The sequence below is a fragment of the Ostrea edulis genome, chromosome 10, assembly GCF_947568905.1.
Source record: "Ostrea edulis chromosome 10, xbOstEdul1.1, whole genome shotgun sequence".
In the NCBI taxonomy this organism is placed as follows: Eukaryota; Metazoa; Mollusca; class Bivalvia; order Ostreida; family Ostreidae; genus Ostrea; species Ostrea edulis.
In genome coordinates this window covers 23,313,153-23,327,832 of record NC_079173.1, presented here as the reverse complement: position 1 = coordinate 23,327,832, position 14,680 = coordinate 23,313,153, and the positions used below count along the sequence as shown (strand labels likewise).

General features: G+C 36.3%; 1 protein-coding gene and 1 long non-coding RNA gene across 3 annotated transcripts in view; one reads left to right on the top strand and one right to left on the bottom strand.

The window, feature by feature from the left end:
- The window catches only part of LOC125665567 (nidogen-like), a 38,377-nt gene that overhangs the window by 2,216 nt on the left and 21,481 nt on the right, over positions 1 to 14,680 (bottom strand). For both annotated transcript variants that reach the window (XM_056152308.1, XM_056152309.1), the window contains 9 exons: positions 13,373 to 13,441; positions 12,080 to 12,229; positions 10,538 to 10,672; positions 9,622 to 9,768; positions 9,082 to 9,225; positions 8,697 to 8,846; positions 6,410 to 6,523; positions 5,408 to 5,516; positions 20 to 104 (listed from right to left, as the gene is read on the bottom strand). In XM_056152308.1, coding sequence (XP_056008283.1) covers positions 20 to 104; positions 5,408 to 5,516; positions 6,410 to 6,523; positions 8,697 to 8,846; positions 9,082 to 9,225; positions 9,622 to 9,768; positions 10,538 to 10,672; positions 12,080 to 12,229; positions 13,373 to 13,441 — 1,103 coding nt within the window. The remainder of the gene's footprint in view (positions 1 to 19; positions 105 to 5,407; positions 5,517 to 6,409; positions 6,524 to 8,696; positions 8,847 to 9,081; positions 9,226 to 9,621; positions 9,769 to 10,537; positions 10,673 to 12,079; positions 12,230 to 13,372; positions 13,442 to 14,680) is intronic.
- On the top strand, positions 3,756 to 4,478 carry LOC125665568 (uncharacterized). Its single transcript, XR_007366269.2, has 2 exons — positions 3,756 to 3,896; positions 4,387 to 4,478. It is a non-coding gene; the product is annotated as an uncharacterized LOC125665568 (long non-coding RNA).

Here is a 14,680-nt window from a genome sequence, read left to right as displayed (position 1 = left end):
TAAGACAGAATTTTCTTACATTTTCTGCTGATTCGTTAATGATCTCGCTATGGACGTCGTAAGCATTGAGGTTGAGTTCCAGCTCCTGTGTTTGTATATCTAACCTGTTATAATAATGAGCAGGTATTATAACAATATCTAACCTGTTACAACAACGAGCAGGTATTATAACAATATCTAACCTGTTACAACAGCGAGCAGGTATTATAACAGTATCTAATGTGTTACAACAGCGAGCAGGTATTATAACAATATCTAACCTGTTACAACAGCGAGCAGGTATTATAACAGTATCTAATGTGTTACAACAGCGAGCAGGTATTATAACAATATCTAACCTGTTACAACAGCGAGCAGGTATTATAACAATATCTAATCTGTTACAACAGCGAGCAGGTATTATAACAATATCTAATCTGTTACAACAGCGAGCAGGTATTATAACAATATCTAATGTGTTACAACAGTGAGCAGGTATTATAACAATATTTAACCTGTTACAACAACGAGCAGATATTATAACAATATCGAATCTGTTACAACAACGAGCAGGCATTATAACAATATCTAATATGTTACAACAGCGAGCAGGTATTATAACAATATCTAATCTGTTACAACAATGAGCAGGCATTATAACAATATATAATCTGTTACAACAGCGAGCAGATATTATAAAAATATATAACCCGTTACAATAGCAAGCAGTTATTATAAAAATATCTAATCTGTTACAACAATGAAGAGGTATTATAACAATATCTAAATTAAATGTGTTACAATAGCGAGCAGGTATTATAACAATATCTAAATTAAATGTGTTACAACAGCGAGCAGGTATTAAAACAATATCTAGTCTGTTACAACAGCGACCAGGTATTATAACTGTATCTAACCTGTTACAACAGCGAGCAGGTATGATAACAATATATAACCTGTTAGAACAGCAAACAGGTATTATAACAATGTCTATTCTGTTACAACAACGAACAGGTATTATCACAGTATCTAATATGTTACAACAGCGAGCAGGTATTATAACAATATCTAATCTGTTACTAACAGAAACTATGACATACCATATAACTAATCACCTCATCAACTCCCATTCTCCTCCAGTAAAGCTAACATATTTGATTACATTATTCGATAACAACATTCAACATATGAAAGGTGAAGATAACGAACAGTGATCAATCTCATAACTCCTATAAGCAAACACGGACCCCTGGACACACCAGAGGTGGGATCAGGTGCCTAGGAGGAGTAAGCATCCCCTGTCGACCGGCCACACCCACCGTGAACCCTATATCCTGATCAGGTATACAGAGTTATCTGTAGTCAAAATCAGTGTGACAAGAACGGCCTAACAATCGGTATGAAGCACGCCAGACAGCATTTGACCCAATGATAAGTTGTATTGACGAGCTAGATCGTTATAATGACCATAGAATTTGCGAAATGCTGACTTCAGTCGAGATTGTTAAAAACCCTGTACCACCAACTTGTTTGTCAGTAGCTTGCCTCGATTTAAAAACTGACCATACGCAGAACAAGCTCTTGCGTATCGAATTAGTTGAGAGATATAAACACCATATGCAGGTGATAATGGAATGTTGCTACATACGGTAAATATGGGAAGTTGACGATGGAGAAGCTGAAATCATCCCGTTTATCATACAGTTGTTAGTTTGCCGTGAATGTCTGCTTTCAATAAAATATCTAAGTATGAAGCAGAAGTGGACGACTCTGTGTTGTCTTGTATTTCGAGCTCACGGGAACATGTATATCGAATCGACATATGAATGAAAGTTATTATTGTTAATAGACAAAACGTAGTCGATATATCTAAATGTCGATCTGAAGGCCATAGCAAGATATTTTTTCTTCTCACGTAGAAGATTTTGAATGAATTCTGCTTCATATGAATAAAGAAAAAGGTCAGCTAACAATGGAGCACAATTCGTGCCCATGGGAACCCCAACAGACTGTTGGAAGACCTGATCACCTAAGGCCACTAAGATATTGTCAATGAGGAACTCTAGCATATTTTTTATTTCAACTTCAGAGTACTTGTGCGTGAAATCAGAGTGGTGTTTAATTTTTTGGATGACTGATCACTAGATATGAATATTTCCTTTTTCCATTTTTGTTGAAGGAGCAACTGTCTATGATGTCAAAAAGTGTAGTCTTTAATTTATCGTGAGGAATAGCCGTGCATAGTGTTGAAAAGTCATGGAGTGGTCCGGTGCATTACAATGCTTGTAGAGAAGTTGGTTACCACCATTATTTATTTGAAATCTGTGCCCTGATATTCTTTTATTAAGTGAACCCTTAGTTTCTCCCACATAGATAAAGTCACAGAGATTACACCCAATAGCGTAGACTACGTTAGAAGATTTACAAGTCAAATTATCAAAAGTTTTGGTACAGAAACTACGTCCAGTGAGATTACTACTAAATGAATTTCTTGTGATCAGTATATCACAAGTTTTACAATTTTTTGCAGAACATTTTGGGATTGAGCACATGGGATCTGAAAAGGAATCATCAAAAATATCTCTTAAAGGAACACAAGTTTTTAATTTGAGTAAAAGAATTTTGGTTTCAGTACCAAAGCTAACAATTTGACGATTGTACATAAGACAAATCTTTGATATATCGAAGGATAATCCGAGGGACACCAACCGATCTGTAGGAGCCTACGTCCCTTATAGACTCCACAAAGTGACACCTTTTTATACTGGGCAACGTGTTAGCCAGTATTGTTTGGTCATTGTGTATATTCATGAAGGAACATATATCGAACGACAAGTATCCTTGCGTTATGTAAAAAAAAAAATACCATCACACAAACAATCCAACATTAAGTACCCCTTTTCCTAGACAAAGATTCACCGAGGGATTGGAAGCATGTCCACAAGCATTTCTATGACGTCATTGACGGTTCATTACGTTTTAAAAGAACTTCCCCATTCTTTATTCACTACTACTGCTAATTGTAATTTTTTGGTAAATAATCAAGAAATAGATATACTATTAATACGCCTATAGAAATCATTATTAGAGATGAAGCAATAATCACTAAATCTAAGTTCATCAGTTTACATATATGTCAATTCGATATATTCCTTTGAACTCGAGATAAAAGACACCACAAGGTTCTCCATTTCTGCTTTGTACTTGGATATTTTATTGAAAATGAATATTAATGATATACTAACAACTAAAATTTATGACAAACGATGGTTTTCAGTTTCTCCATGTGTAATTCCCATATTTATGTAGCAATATCTCATTATCACCTACATATGGTGTTTATATCTCTCAACTGATTCAATATGCAAGAGCTTATTCTACGTATGATCATTGTTTTAAATCAAGACAGGCTACTGACAAACAAATTAATGTTACAAGGATTTGAGCAGTCTCGTTTAAAGTCAGCATTTTGCAAATTATATGATCGTTATAATAATTCAATTTGCCAATACAACCTATCATTGAGTCAAATGCTGTCTGGCGTGTTTCATACCGATCGTCAGGCCTTTCTTGGCACACATATTTTGACTACGTATTACTCCATTTACCTGATCAAGACATACGACTCACGGTGAGTGTGACTGGTTGACAGTGCCACAATTAATGTATATATTTCCCGATTATAGCTCCATAGATGTTAGGATCTTTATCATGTTAAATAATTAAATATCTCAATGTGTTTCCATAGTATGCGAATCGTTCACCAGGTATGCTTGTACACTTAAATCTCGTGCAGTTAGTTTGGGTGTAGCAATTGGCGGATGCGGACGTGTTTATCTGCATTGATACTCATGTATTTTATCTAGTAATAGTCATCAAGTTTTGATACCTTGTGACCAGAGTCCACTACTTCTGAGGTAAGTTTACTCATTACTTCAATATTTTTATTCCACATTTATTCCTAAAATGGCCAACGTACAAAGTTCTTTACAATTTATATTAGAATTTACTGTGATAGTTCTTATGAGTATACAATACATTCATATGATATTTTATTTCAAATGTATCTGTATTTACCTAAACGTATATGTACGGTGTACTGTTCATGCCAGAGTATTGAGAAACGCCCAGAGTATGCAGTAAAATGCAGGGTGTAAAGTGTATATGCAGTAAAATGCAGCATGTAAAGTGTATATGCAGTAAAATGCCGTGTGTAATGTGTATATGCAGTAAAATGCTATGAAGTATAGTATAGTATAGTATAGTGAAGTATGCAGTAAAATGCAATGTGTAAAATGTACCTGCAGGAAAATGTAGTCTGTGTAAAGTGAAGTAAAGTAAGTGTTGTATGTGTACTGTAACAGTATATCTGTATCTAAACTGTTTTTACAAATTTTATCGTTACAGATCCATTCTTCATTTGACTCTAATTTGAAAAACGGTAAAGGATGAACATTTGTGTATAACTTGAGTGTATTAAAACAGTATAAACCTTAAAACTCGTCTTCATAGTTTAATGCCTGGCGTCCATCCTGCGACAGACAGGGGGCGATTTTTTCCTCCAGGGCATCTGATCCCACTTTTGGTATGTCCAGGGAACAGTGTTTACCCAACTATTTATTTTTGGAGTTATGAGATCGATCACTGTTCGTTAGTTTTACCTTTCATATACATGGTGAAAATAAATTCACTAAACTTTATTCACCAAAAGTCCAAATCTGCCAAATTTGTGTTCCGTAAAACAGACTTTACGGTACATGTATGTATGGCATGGTAATGCGATCCAATTTATGGAATTCCAGTGTTATCTGATAATTTGAAAACATATATCAACATAAATTAACGAATGTTTGATGACGTCAACAAGTTATCCATAAAATGATAATTTCAAAGGAAAGATTGATAAATGAATAAATCGTTAGATAAATAGATAGACAAATGAATGGATCGATATGTAGATGATCAATGAGAATGGTTCTGTAAATGTTAAGTATTGCTTGATGACGTCACAGATGACGTCATAAAATTGCCTGTGAAAGTGATTTACCCCCGCAAACAAAAACCAAAAAAACCAAAACCAAAAAAAAAAAAAAAAAAAAAAAAACCCAACAAAAACCCAAACATTTGCAGCAAATAAAAGTCACGTAATTCACGCATAACTTGAAATTGGCTACATCTAGATATTCACATAATTTTACTAATTGAAGAAATTCAAAAATATGCGTGTTATTCAATTTCTCAGCGCACCGTTGTGTATCATCAGTGTGATCAACGTAAACAAGACCAAACATATTAGACAGTCACTAAACATGCGAGAGGATAGTTGTTCAGTAATTCTTTACCCAGATGCATATTCAGAAACACAGTTTGAATACAATATACAGGTATGTTTATCTTTCTGTGTCTATCTTCTGTTAAATCTCAGTACCTCTCATGTCGACGTTTTCTTCTCCAGAGACATCTAAATACAAACACTGTACCAAGTACTCCGACAACAAAAGAACCGAATCCAACAAACAACAGTCTTCTGGTAAATCCTGATATGAAAATTTATAAAATGATAAAATTACATCAATTGAATACTCTCTCTCTCTCTCTCTCTCTCTCTCTCTCTCTCTCTCTCTCTCTCTCTCTCTCTCAAACAAGATAACACATTAGTACATTCGGTTCTGGGCGTGACAATTTCAACAATCTTCTTCATCACTATGTGATAACTATATGCCTCTGTAATTGAAGATTTGGGCCCGCAAAAAAACTTTAACCTCGGTCATAACATTTGAATAGTTGGTGATGGGACTTTCATATTCCACATGTGTATTTCTTGTGACAAAACAATATTTTGGGTACAAAAGCTGTTGACCTTGATCTTGGAGTTTGACGTACTTCACCTTGGCCATTAACGAATTTTCTGTCAGACAAGGATATGAGTTTTCATAAACACATCTAATTTTGGCATTGCTTCGTCGTCAACAGGTGACCTCTCTCTCTCTCTCTCTCTCTCTCTCTCTCTCTCTCTGATTAATTGTACATGTATCTTGTTTAACGTCTTTCTCGAGAATTTTTCACTCATATGGAGACGTCACCAACACCGGTGAAGGGCTTCAAATTTAGGCCTTTGCTCGGCGCTTGCGGTCATTGAACAGTGAGGATTCGTTAGCATACCACACCTACTGTGACACAGGACATTCATTTTTCAGCTCATCTCCGAGGACTCATGACATTCACCCCTGATACCGAGCGTTTGGCGATGGAATTGACACTACCTGTTTTAACGACTTAGGTCTGTCGTGGCCGGGATTCGAACCCCGGCCTTCCACATGACCAGCGAACACTCTAACCTCTAGACCAGCTACCACATATGATACATACATGTATAAAGGAATCAAAGAATAAAAATCAAAAGAGGATGATAAGCCCACACTAGCTTCACCTGCAATACTTTTATCTCTGTCTGCGTCAGGTGTTGATTCTCCCTGTACACACACCACACTGTTACTACTGCATTGAGTTGATTCTACACAAGACTGTCCAGAGGAGACATTTCCTGGTAATTACAGAGTTCAACACTAAAGCATTTTGTAAAATTTGAAAAATTGTACATACGTATGTTAAACACATTCTTGGATAGATCTACCAAAATGACCAATTTCGATCACACCATCTTTTTTCTTCTCGGACTAAAGGAAAAATGCTAGCGAAGACATTTTTGATTACTCTCGTTCAGTTCAAATTCTGTATTCTTCATGTCTTACATCATCTCAGATGAACAATATCTACCCTATTTACATTCAACAAATATTGATGATATGAAGAGTACATGTGAGCATTATATCTGTATAGGTCCATGTTAGCCCTTCTCTTTTGTATTCTGCATAGGAGGAGATAACGAATACTGATTGGTCTCATAACTCCTATAAGGAATACAGAGTTTGGAGTTGGACAAACAAGGACCCCTGGACATACCAGAAGTGTTATCCGGTGCCTAGAAGTAGTAAGTATCCCCTGTCAACCAGTCACACCCGCCTTGAACCCTATATCTTGATCAGGTAAACGGAACAATCCTTTGTCAAAATTAATGTGTAAAGAACGGCGTAAAAATTTGTATGAAACACGTCAAACAGCTTTAGAACCAATGACAGGATGTGTTGGCAAACTAAATCGTTCTGAGGACCATACAATTTGCGAAATTCTGACTTTCAACGAGACTGTTGAAACCCCTATGACATCAACTTGTCTGCCTCGATTCAAAAACTGATAATACGCAGAACAAGCTCTTGTGTATCGAATCAGTTGAGAGGCATCAGTATCATATACAGGCAATGATGGAATATTAATACATGAATATGGGAAGTTGATGGTGGGGAAACTGAATTCATTCCGTTTGTCATAAAGTTAAGATGTTAGGTTGCCGTTAACATCTATCTTCAATAGAATATCAAAGTACGAAACAGATGTGGAAGACTCTTTGATGTCCATTATATCGCGTTCACTGGGATATATCGGTTTGAATAATTGGCATTATGAAAGTGTAGACTAAAGAGTAGAAAGAATGTCCGTGCTTGAATACGTTAGGGTACACATAGGTCCTACTCGTGGGGGGAAATCTGTATTACAATTGTCCATCCATCAATTTAGCAAAGTTCAGCTAACTCTATAGCATCAAATGTTAATTTCGTGGTGGTGGTGGTGGTGGTGGTAGAGGTTGGGTGATGATGGCAGCGATTATGGTGGTTGAGTGATCGTGGTCGTGATGATGATTGTGATGGTGGGGGTAATGGTGGTTAGTGATGATTGTGGTAGTTGGGTGATATTGGTGATGGTGGTGTGGAGTGATGGTGATTGTGTAGTGGTAGTGATGATGTTGATGGTGGTGGTGGAGTGATGTTGATTGTGTAGTGGTAGTGATGATGTTGATGGTGGTGGTGGAGTGATGTTGATTGTGTAGTGGTAGTGATGATGTTGATGGTGGTGGTGGAGTGATGGTGATTGTGTAGTGGTAGTGATGATGTTGATGGTGGTGGTGGAGTGATGTTGATTGTGTAGTGGTAGTGATAATGGTGATGGTGGAGTGATGGTGATTGTGTAGTGGTGGTGGTGGTGGTGGAGTGATGGTGATTGTGTAGTGGTAGTGATGATGTTGATGGTGGTGGTGGAGTGATGTTGATTGTGTAGTGGTGGTGATGATGGTGATGGTGGTGGTGGAGTGATGTTGATTGTGTAGTGGTGGTGATGATGGTGATGGCGGTTGTGTTGGGGTTAGTAGGGGTAATGATTGTAGTGGTAATTGTGATTGATGTGATGTTACTGTTGTGATGGTGTGGTGGGGATGAGTGCTGAGGTAATTGTGTGGTGGTAGTGCGGTAAATCGTAATAGCACTTCAGTCTTTTAGACCTTTTCAATTTTTCAAAGACTTTTCTATTAAACCTAAGCCTTGACGATAAGGATGAAACGCTATCAAATTTCGTGTTATTCTATATACAAATATAGATATGAAAAGGCACACAAAATTATCCATTCAGAAGTAAGATTGAGAAGTATTTAAGGGAACGTTTTCTATAAATGAGTGAATATATTCCTGTGGATGTTGTTGTACATAACTATTTCTGCCCTACATGTATCAGTTGATAAAACTTCGAATCAATTTGAGCAAAATTTACTTCCGTCTTATACAAATACTGTACAATCATAGCAAGCTTTTAGGATTTGTGAAAACTACCTTCTAAGCATTTTTCGCCCTCTTCAAAAAACCCTTGATCACAGCTACAAACATTTTCCCGCTCTTCGTTGTAGTAGAGACACGTTCCTGCATTTTGCGTACCAGTACATTGCTCAGACATTATACATATCCCTCTTAATGATACTCCACCTGTTGTAAAAGGACGAAAAGTGCAGACTTCATCCGTTTCCATTTACACATTTGAATCACTTTAACTTATCATTATTTCATTAAACACTGATTATTTCATAAAACACTGAAGACAAAATTTGGGATGGAATACATGGAGATAGTGACTATTCATTCTTTCATTAAACACTGGAGGCAAACTTTGGAATGATATACAGCGATAGTTAAGAATGTAAGCACTATTGAACATGTTAACCTTCTAAACAAATCCCACCAAACACGGCGTATCCATCTGGACAATGACAGAGTTTTATTCCCTCTACATATCTACATTCTTTGGCGTTCAGAGTCCCTCTACATTGTTTGCTTACTTCACAGGATTCATACAGACGGCGGTTTGCTGGAATGCAAGAACTGTATCTAAAAAAAACAAACAACAACAAACACCCCCATCCCCCTAAGAAACAAATGAACTCAGTGAAGGAAAAACGATTTTACTATAACACAGTAGATTACTGTAAACCAACTTTTATTCGCGGCTACTTCATTTCGCGATTCGCCTGTGGTAAACTGGTTCGTTGCGAGTAATTCTCGCATTCGAGCCTTTTTCGAGTTTATGACAGACATTCAAGAATTGCTTCGCAACGAGAAATATTCACGACGATGATATTCTCGCGAATCCCGCGATTTTTTTTTGCATGCAAATAAGAGTTTGTTTACAGTATTGTGAATATTTATCATGGTTCCAAAGTAGTCACATTTTGAAGCATTACAATATATGGTAAAATTTACTCACAAAGTAAGCATCTACTGCCATTTTGAATACATTTCTCCTCACAGGCGCATGAATGGTTCCCGATAGTCTCGTTGTAAACACATTTAGCACATTCTATACTGGTGCATTGTCTGTCGTCCTCGCAATCATCTCCAAGAGAAACATCAACTAAGTAACAATTAAAGAAACGAAATCTGTTATAAAAGAAACTCTCAAGTAGCAGTTTAAGATACAGAATTTGTAATAAAAAGACTCTCAAGTAACAATTAAAGATACATAATCTGTTATGAAAAGACTCAAGTCAAACAAACTATAAAATCTTAGTTTGCTATGTCATTTTCGACTGAAAAAAAATCTTTTCATCTCAAATTTAACTGTACCCCTTTAACTTTTACTACGATAATCTATTCTAAATAATGATATATGTTTCGGAATTTAACTACATGTATATTAACACACGTACATGCAAATGAAGGACGGGCCATTTGCAAAATTGTTAGTTAACTTTAATTGACAGTTGACTTGCCCTTATTTTTATTTAATATTTTTAGAGTGTTAACTAAACGATAACTAAGAAATCAACGTAACTAAACTTTGCACAACTAGACCCTGGTGTTTAATAGCAGAATGTCGAACGCTTATTATTTATGCTATTTCCAACTTGGTAATTACTTTTTGCATCATGGGCCCATTTAGAATAATTAACACGATTTTGTCCGTAAAATGTAAATTACCCATAGGTCATAAAAATGAATAGTCTTCTCCTAAAACAAACAGTGTTAGTCTGCTTACCTTCCCAGATGGTTAAAGAAAAGCTGATAAAGATCGTTCAAAGGTGGACTAAGAACATTTGTAAATAACCGATTCTGAGAATTTTTGTATGAGGGTTTCATAACTTATTTCTATATTTCTTTAACACCATGTCAGTTGCAATCACCTTGTAAACATTTTCCATTGAAGATCTCGAATCCCTCTTGACAGGAGCAAACATTTCTCTCGCCAATTCGTTTACATTGGAAGTCCGAGTCGCACTGTTCCTCCTCGTTGCAAAATTCTAGAAGTTTTCTTTTGGCTTAGATAACAAAAATGATCATTTTTAACTTTTGAAATTGAAATTATATCTTTTATATAGCTAACTCTTTCTTGATATTAAAGGGAAAGGCAACCCTAACCACATATTTGCTTTTATGAATAAAGTATTGCTTACTGATATCGTAATTGACGGTCTTCAACAACAACAATCCTTGATTAACAATTAAATCAATATTAATCTATCATGTATTTTAAATTACCCGCCGCTAAGAGAGTGGCCATTGAAGTTTAATTTGTGACGTCACATCGTCTAGTACGGTTTATTTCATCAGCATCACTGTAAACATGACAAATAACGAACAGTTAAGTTTGGAGTCGTATAAATTTGAGCCCGTTCTTTCGCAAAATGAAATTGAGAAAAGAAGGCGTTCAGTCGAATCGTAGACAAGGCAGACGGTAAACGTTCTTCATACAAATGTCATGAACCTCAACTTGTCATTATACAAATGATGTATCCACAGTTTACGTAGTCTTTTCTTTTCAAATGACTTGGTTGAGTCGGAAATTTCGAAAAAACAATCTTTATTCACATCTCCCCTTCGCATTAGTGTAATTAACTGCTTGTCAGGAAGGCATCAACCTATTTATTCGTAAAATCTACCACATGCACAACTTTGATGATCTCACAGGTGTTTGGGTTCAGGACCCCTCCTCCGAATAAGCTACATGAGTTGATATAATGAATTTCTTGATGTCAACGTCTTGCATACCCATAAAGTCCAAAATACATGTAATTCAAAATAAGCCCTCTAAACAAAATACCCTCACTGGTTATTATAAGTTCTGTTATAATAAACAGTAAGTGTATTTTTTTCAAAGGGCTTATTTTGAATTATTTTGGACTTTATGGGTATGCAAGACGTTGTTGACATTCATTAGAAATATTTTCAATTTTTTTTAATCAACTCGCGTAGCTTATTCGGGGGGAGGGGGTCCTTAACCCAAGCACCTGTGGATGATCTTAGAATATCATCAAAACCGGAATAGACGGTGTGACGTCAAACTTATTGATTTTTGTGGTCTTGAATACAAAAGAATTCCACATCATGGCAGCCTCTATAGATATAGGGAATTTAAATTTTTAACGTTTTCAAATTAGTACTGAAGCTTATCTAGGCCGTATATCAACAGAATAGTGTGGCAAATCTTTATCATGCAAGGTGAAGATATAATTAATCCTATCATTTATCCTGTAAAATTTTTTGGGGTTGCCTTTCCCTTCACGGATCACTGCATTTCCACTGGGTTTTTTTTAATTCTCTGACGAAATTACTAATACCTTTTAAAAATTGACAATACTAGCATTTGATTGAGAGTTTGAAATGCTCATCGATTCAACTTCAAATTCCATTGGGCGTAGTTTTACGAGGTACACATTAATCCTTACGTTTAATACAGTCTCCGTTCACCCAATCCAAACCTCCACTGCAGGCACACACATTGTCTTGATACTCCTCGACATAGCGACATTTCACTGCTTTAGGAGTCCCTGTGCATTGTTTATCTGTACGACAGCTTTCATGAATCTTTTTACGATCTATGAAAGATGAAGATAACGAACTGTGATCAATCTCATTACTCTTTTAAGCAATACAAAATAGAGAGTTGGGTAATCACGGACCTATAAAATAAAATCAAAACAGTAATTTTCTTCACATTTCCAAAATACGTCTCTCAACTTCCTAACAATTTTACATCCTTTTATTTTGACTACGGATAACTCCGTTTACCTGATCAGGATATAGGGCTTACGGCGGGTGTGATCGGTCAACGGGGGACGCTTACTCCTCCTAGGCACCTGATCCCACCTCTGGTACATTCAGGGTTCTGTGTTTGCCCAACTCTCTATTTTGTATTGCTTATAGGATGTTATGAGATTGATCACTGTTCGTTATCTTCACCTTTCATCGAAGTCTTTTTTGCGATATTTAAAAATTATGTTTTGCCTTGGATAGCATTATTAATTAAGATGATAGTCATTTCCTCATGAATATGAACGATGTGCGTGTGAATTTTGATAAATATAGTAAGATTAGTTTAATGGTTCGAAGTATCATTATGCTGAAATCATGGATGAAAGGTGAATATAACGAATAGTGATTAATCTTATAATTCCTATAAGCAATACAAAATAGACACTTGGGCAAACAAGGGCTTCTGCATATACCAGAGGTGGAATCAGGTGCCTAGGAGGAATAAGCATCCGCTGTTGACCAGTCACACCCGCCATGAGCCCAATATCTTGATCAGGTTATCAGAACTATCTGTAGTCAACATCAGTGTGACAAGAACGGCCTAACAATAGTTATGAAACACGTCAGATAGCATTGGACCCAATGATAAGTTGTATTGGCAAACAAGATCGTTATAACGACCATAGAATTTACAAAATGCTGACTTTAAACGAGACTATTGCACCATCAAATTGTTTTTCAGTAGCCTGCTTCGATAAATGATAATTCAAATAGTCTACATATTCTAAATTTTATTGCAGTGTTTTCACTGTGAAAAGAACGAGTTGTAACCTACGCAGCGCGACACATGTATATGAAATCTTCCCACAAAGACCGACAGGGAAACGAAAGGTGAAAATACTTTCTTTGCAAACACTGTTGGTCAATGCTGACGAGTCCCATGTCACAAATACACACGCTGTGTTGCTTTTGTAAATCAAACATACATCGGGTAGCATTGACTGTTCCTATGCAGTCTCTCTCGTCATAACAAGCTTCTCCTACAGAAGCGGCACCTACAAAGAATATGTAATCTATGTAATAACCACAAAATTATATGACATGTGATCACATGATACATCATGGAAATATTGATTGCTGGGACGGAGAAATTTCAAACGTATTTTGCCACAAAATATGCCAGGAAAGGTATACATCAAATGTGGATTCTAAAAAAAATATCTAAAGATGATTATTAGATTTGAAATCACAAAACCTTTTTCAAATCAACACAATCTAAAGGTATGACTTTTCAACACTTTACACGATCATTCCTCCTGATGAATTAAAAACTAGACATTTTGACATTACAGACAATTGCTTCTTGAATAAAAATAGTGTTACGATATTTGGTTATATATTTAACTGTTGCATCAGTTGTTTTGTTTTTGTGTATCTGTGACGTCACTTGAAAAGCTTCGTGTGTGATCTGATGACGGGACGGGTAGAGCGCGTGATCGTCTGCAGGAGTAGTGTTGTGGCTGGAGAAGAAGATGGCAGTAATCTCGGTAAAATGGAAGTACTTCGCAATCCGTTGGTCCGTGAAAGTGCCTGGCCCGATCATCTAGCTAGGATTGCGCATCTGCAATCCGTATATTTAACGTGTGTGCGAGGATTCCTGAACTGATTCACGGAGATGCTGATCATTATTTAAACAAGTTGAGTAGAACTTTAGATCTGTGTTGTGTACTTCTGTATCATTGCATGTTTATAAATTTGTGACTAATTATGTAGAATTAAAATTTGTAAGAGTTTCAAATCGTTTTCACTGGTGTTGTTGTAAGTGTGTCAATATATATTTGTGTATTCGGCGCACGTTACAATAGGAAAAGGAACTATCGATATTTAGTGGTCAGTCATCAAAAAACTACTTTGTGAAACATCACTCTGATTCTACGCACAGTTACTTTGAAGTTGCCATTAAAAGATTGTTTTTTCTTTCAAATCAAGCAATTACCCACAACAAAACGTACGAAGGTAGGGGGAAGTTTGTCTGGAATTCAAATTCAATTGGGGTACTTTCAAAACTATTTATTTGTTTTATCTACGGGGTTGCCATTAAGGTATACCGCAGTGACAGCGATATTTTTCCGGAAGCATTATGGATAATACTCATCTTTTTTCAGCTGATGAAGAGCAAATCACGTGCCTAACATTAAACTGGTACCCTGTTCACCTCGTTTCTCTTGTGTACAACAGGTAAGCGCCAATTTTTGACAGCCAGGATTTGGGCTGTATCGTTATCTTACGCGTAT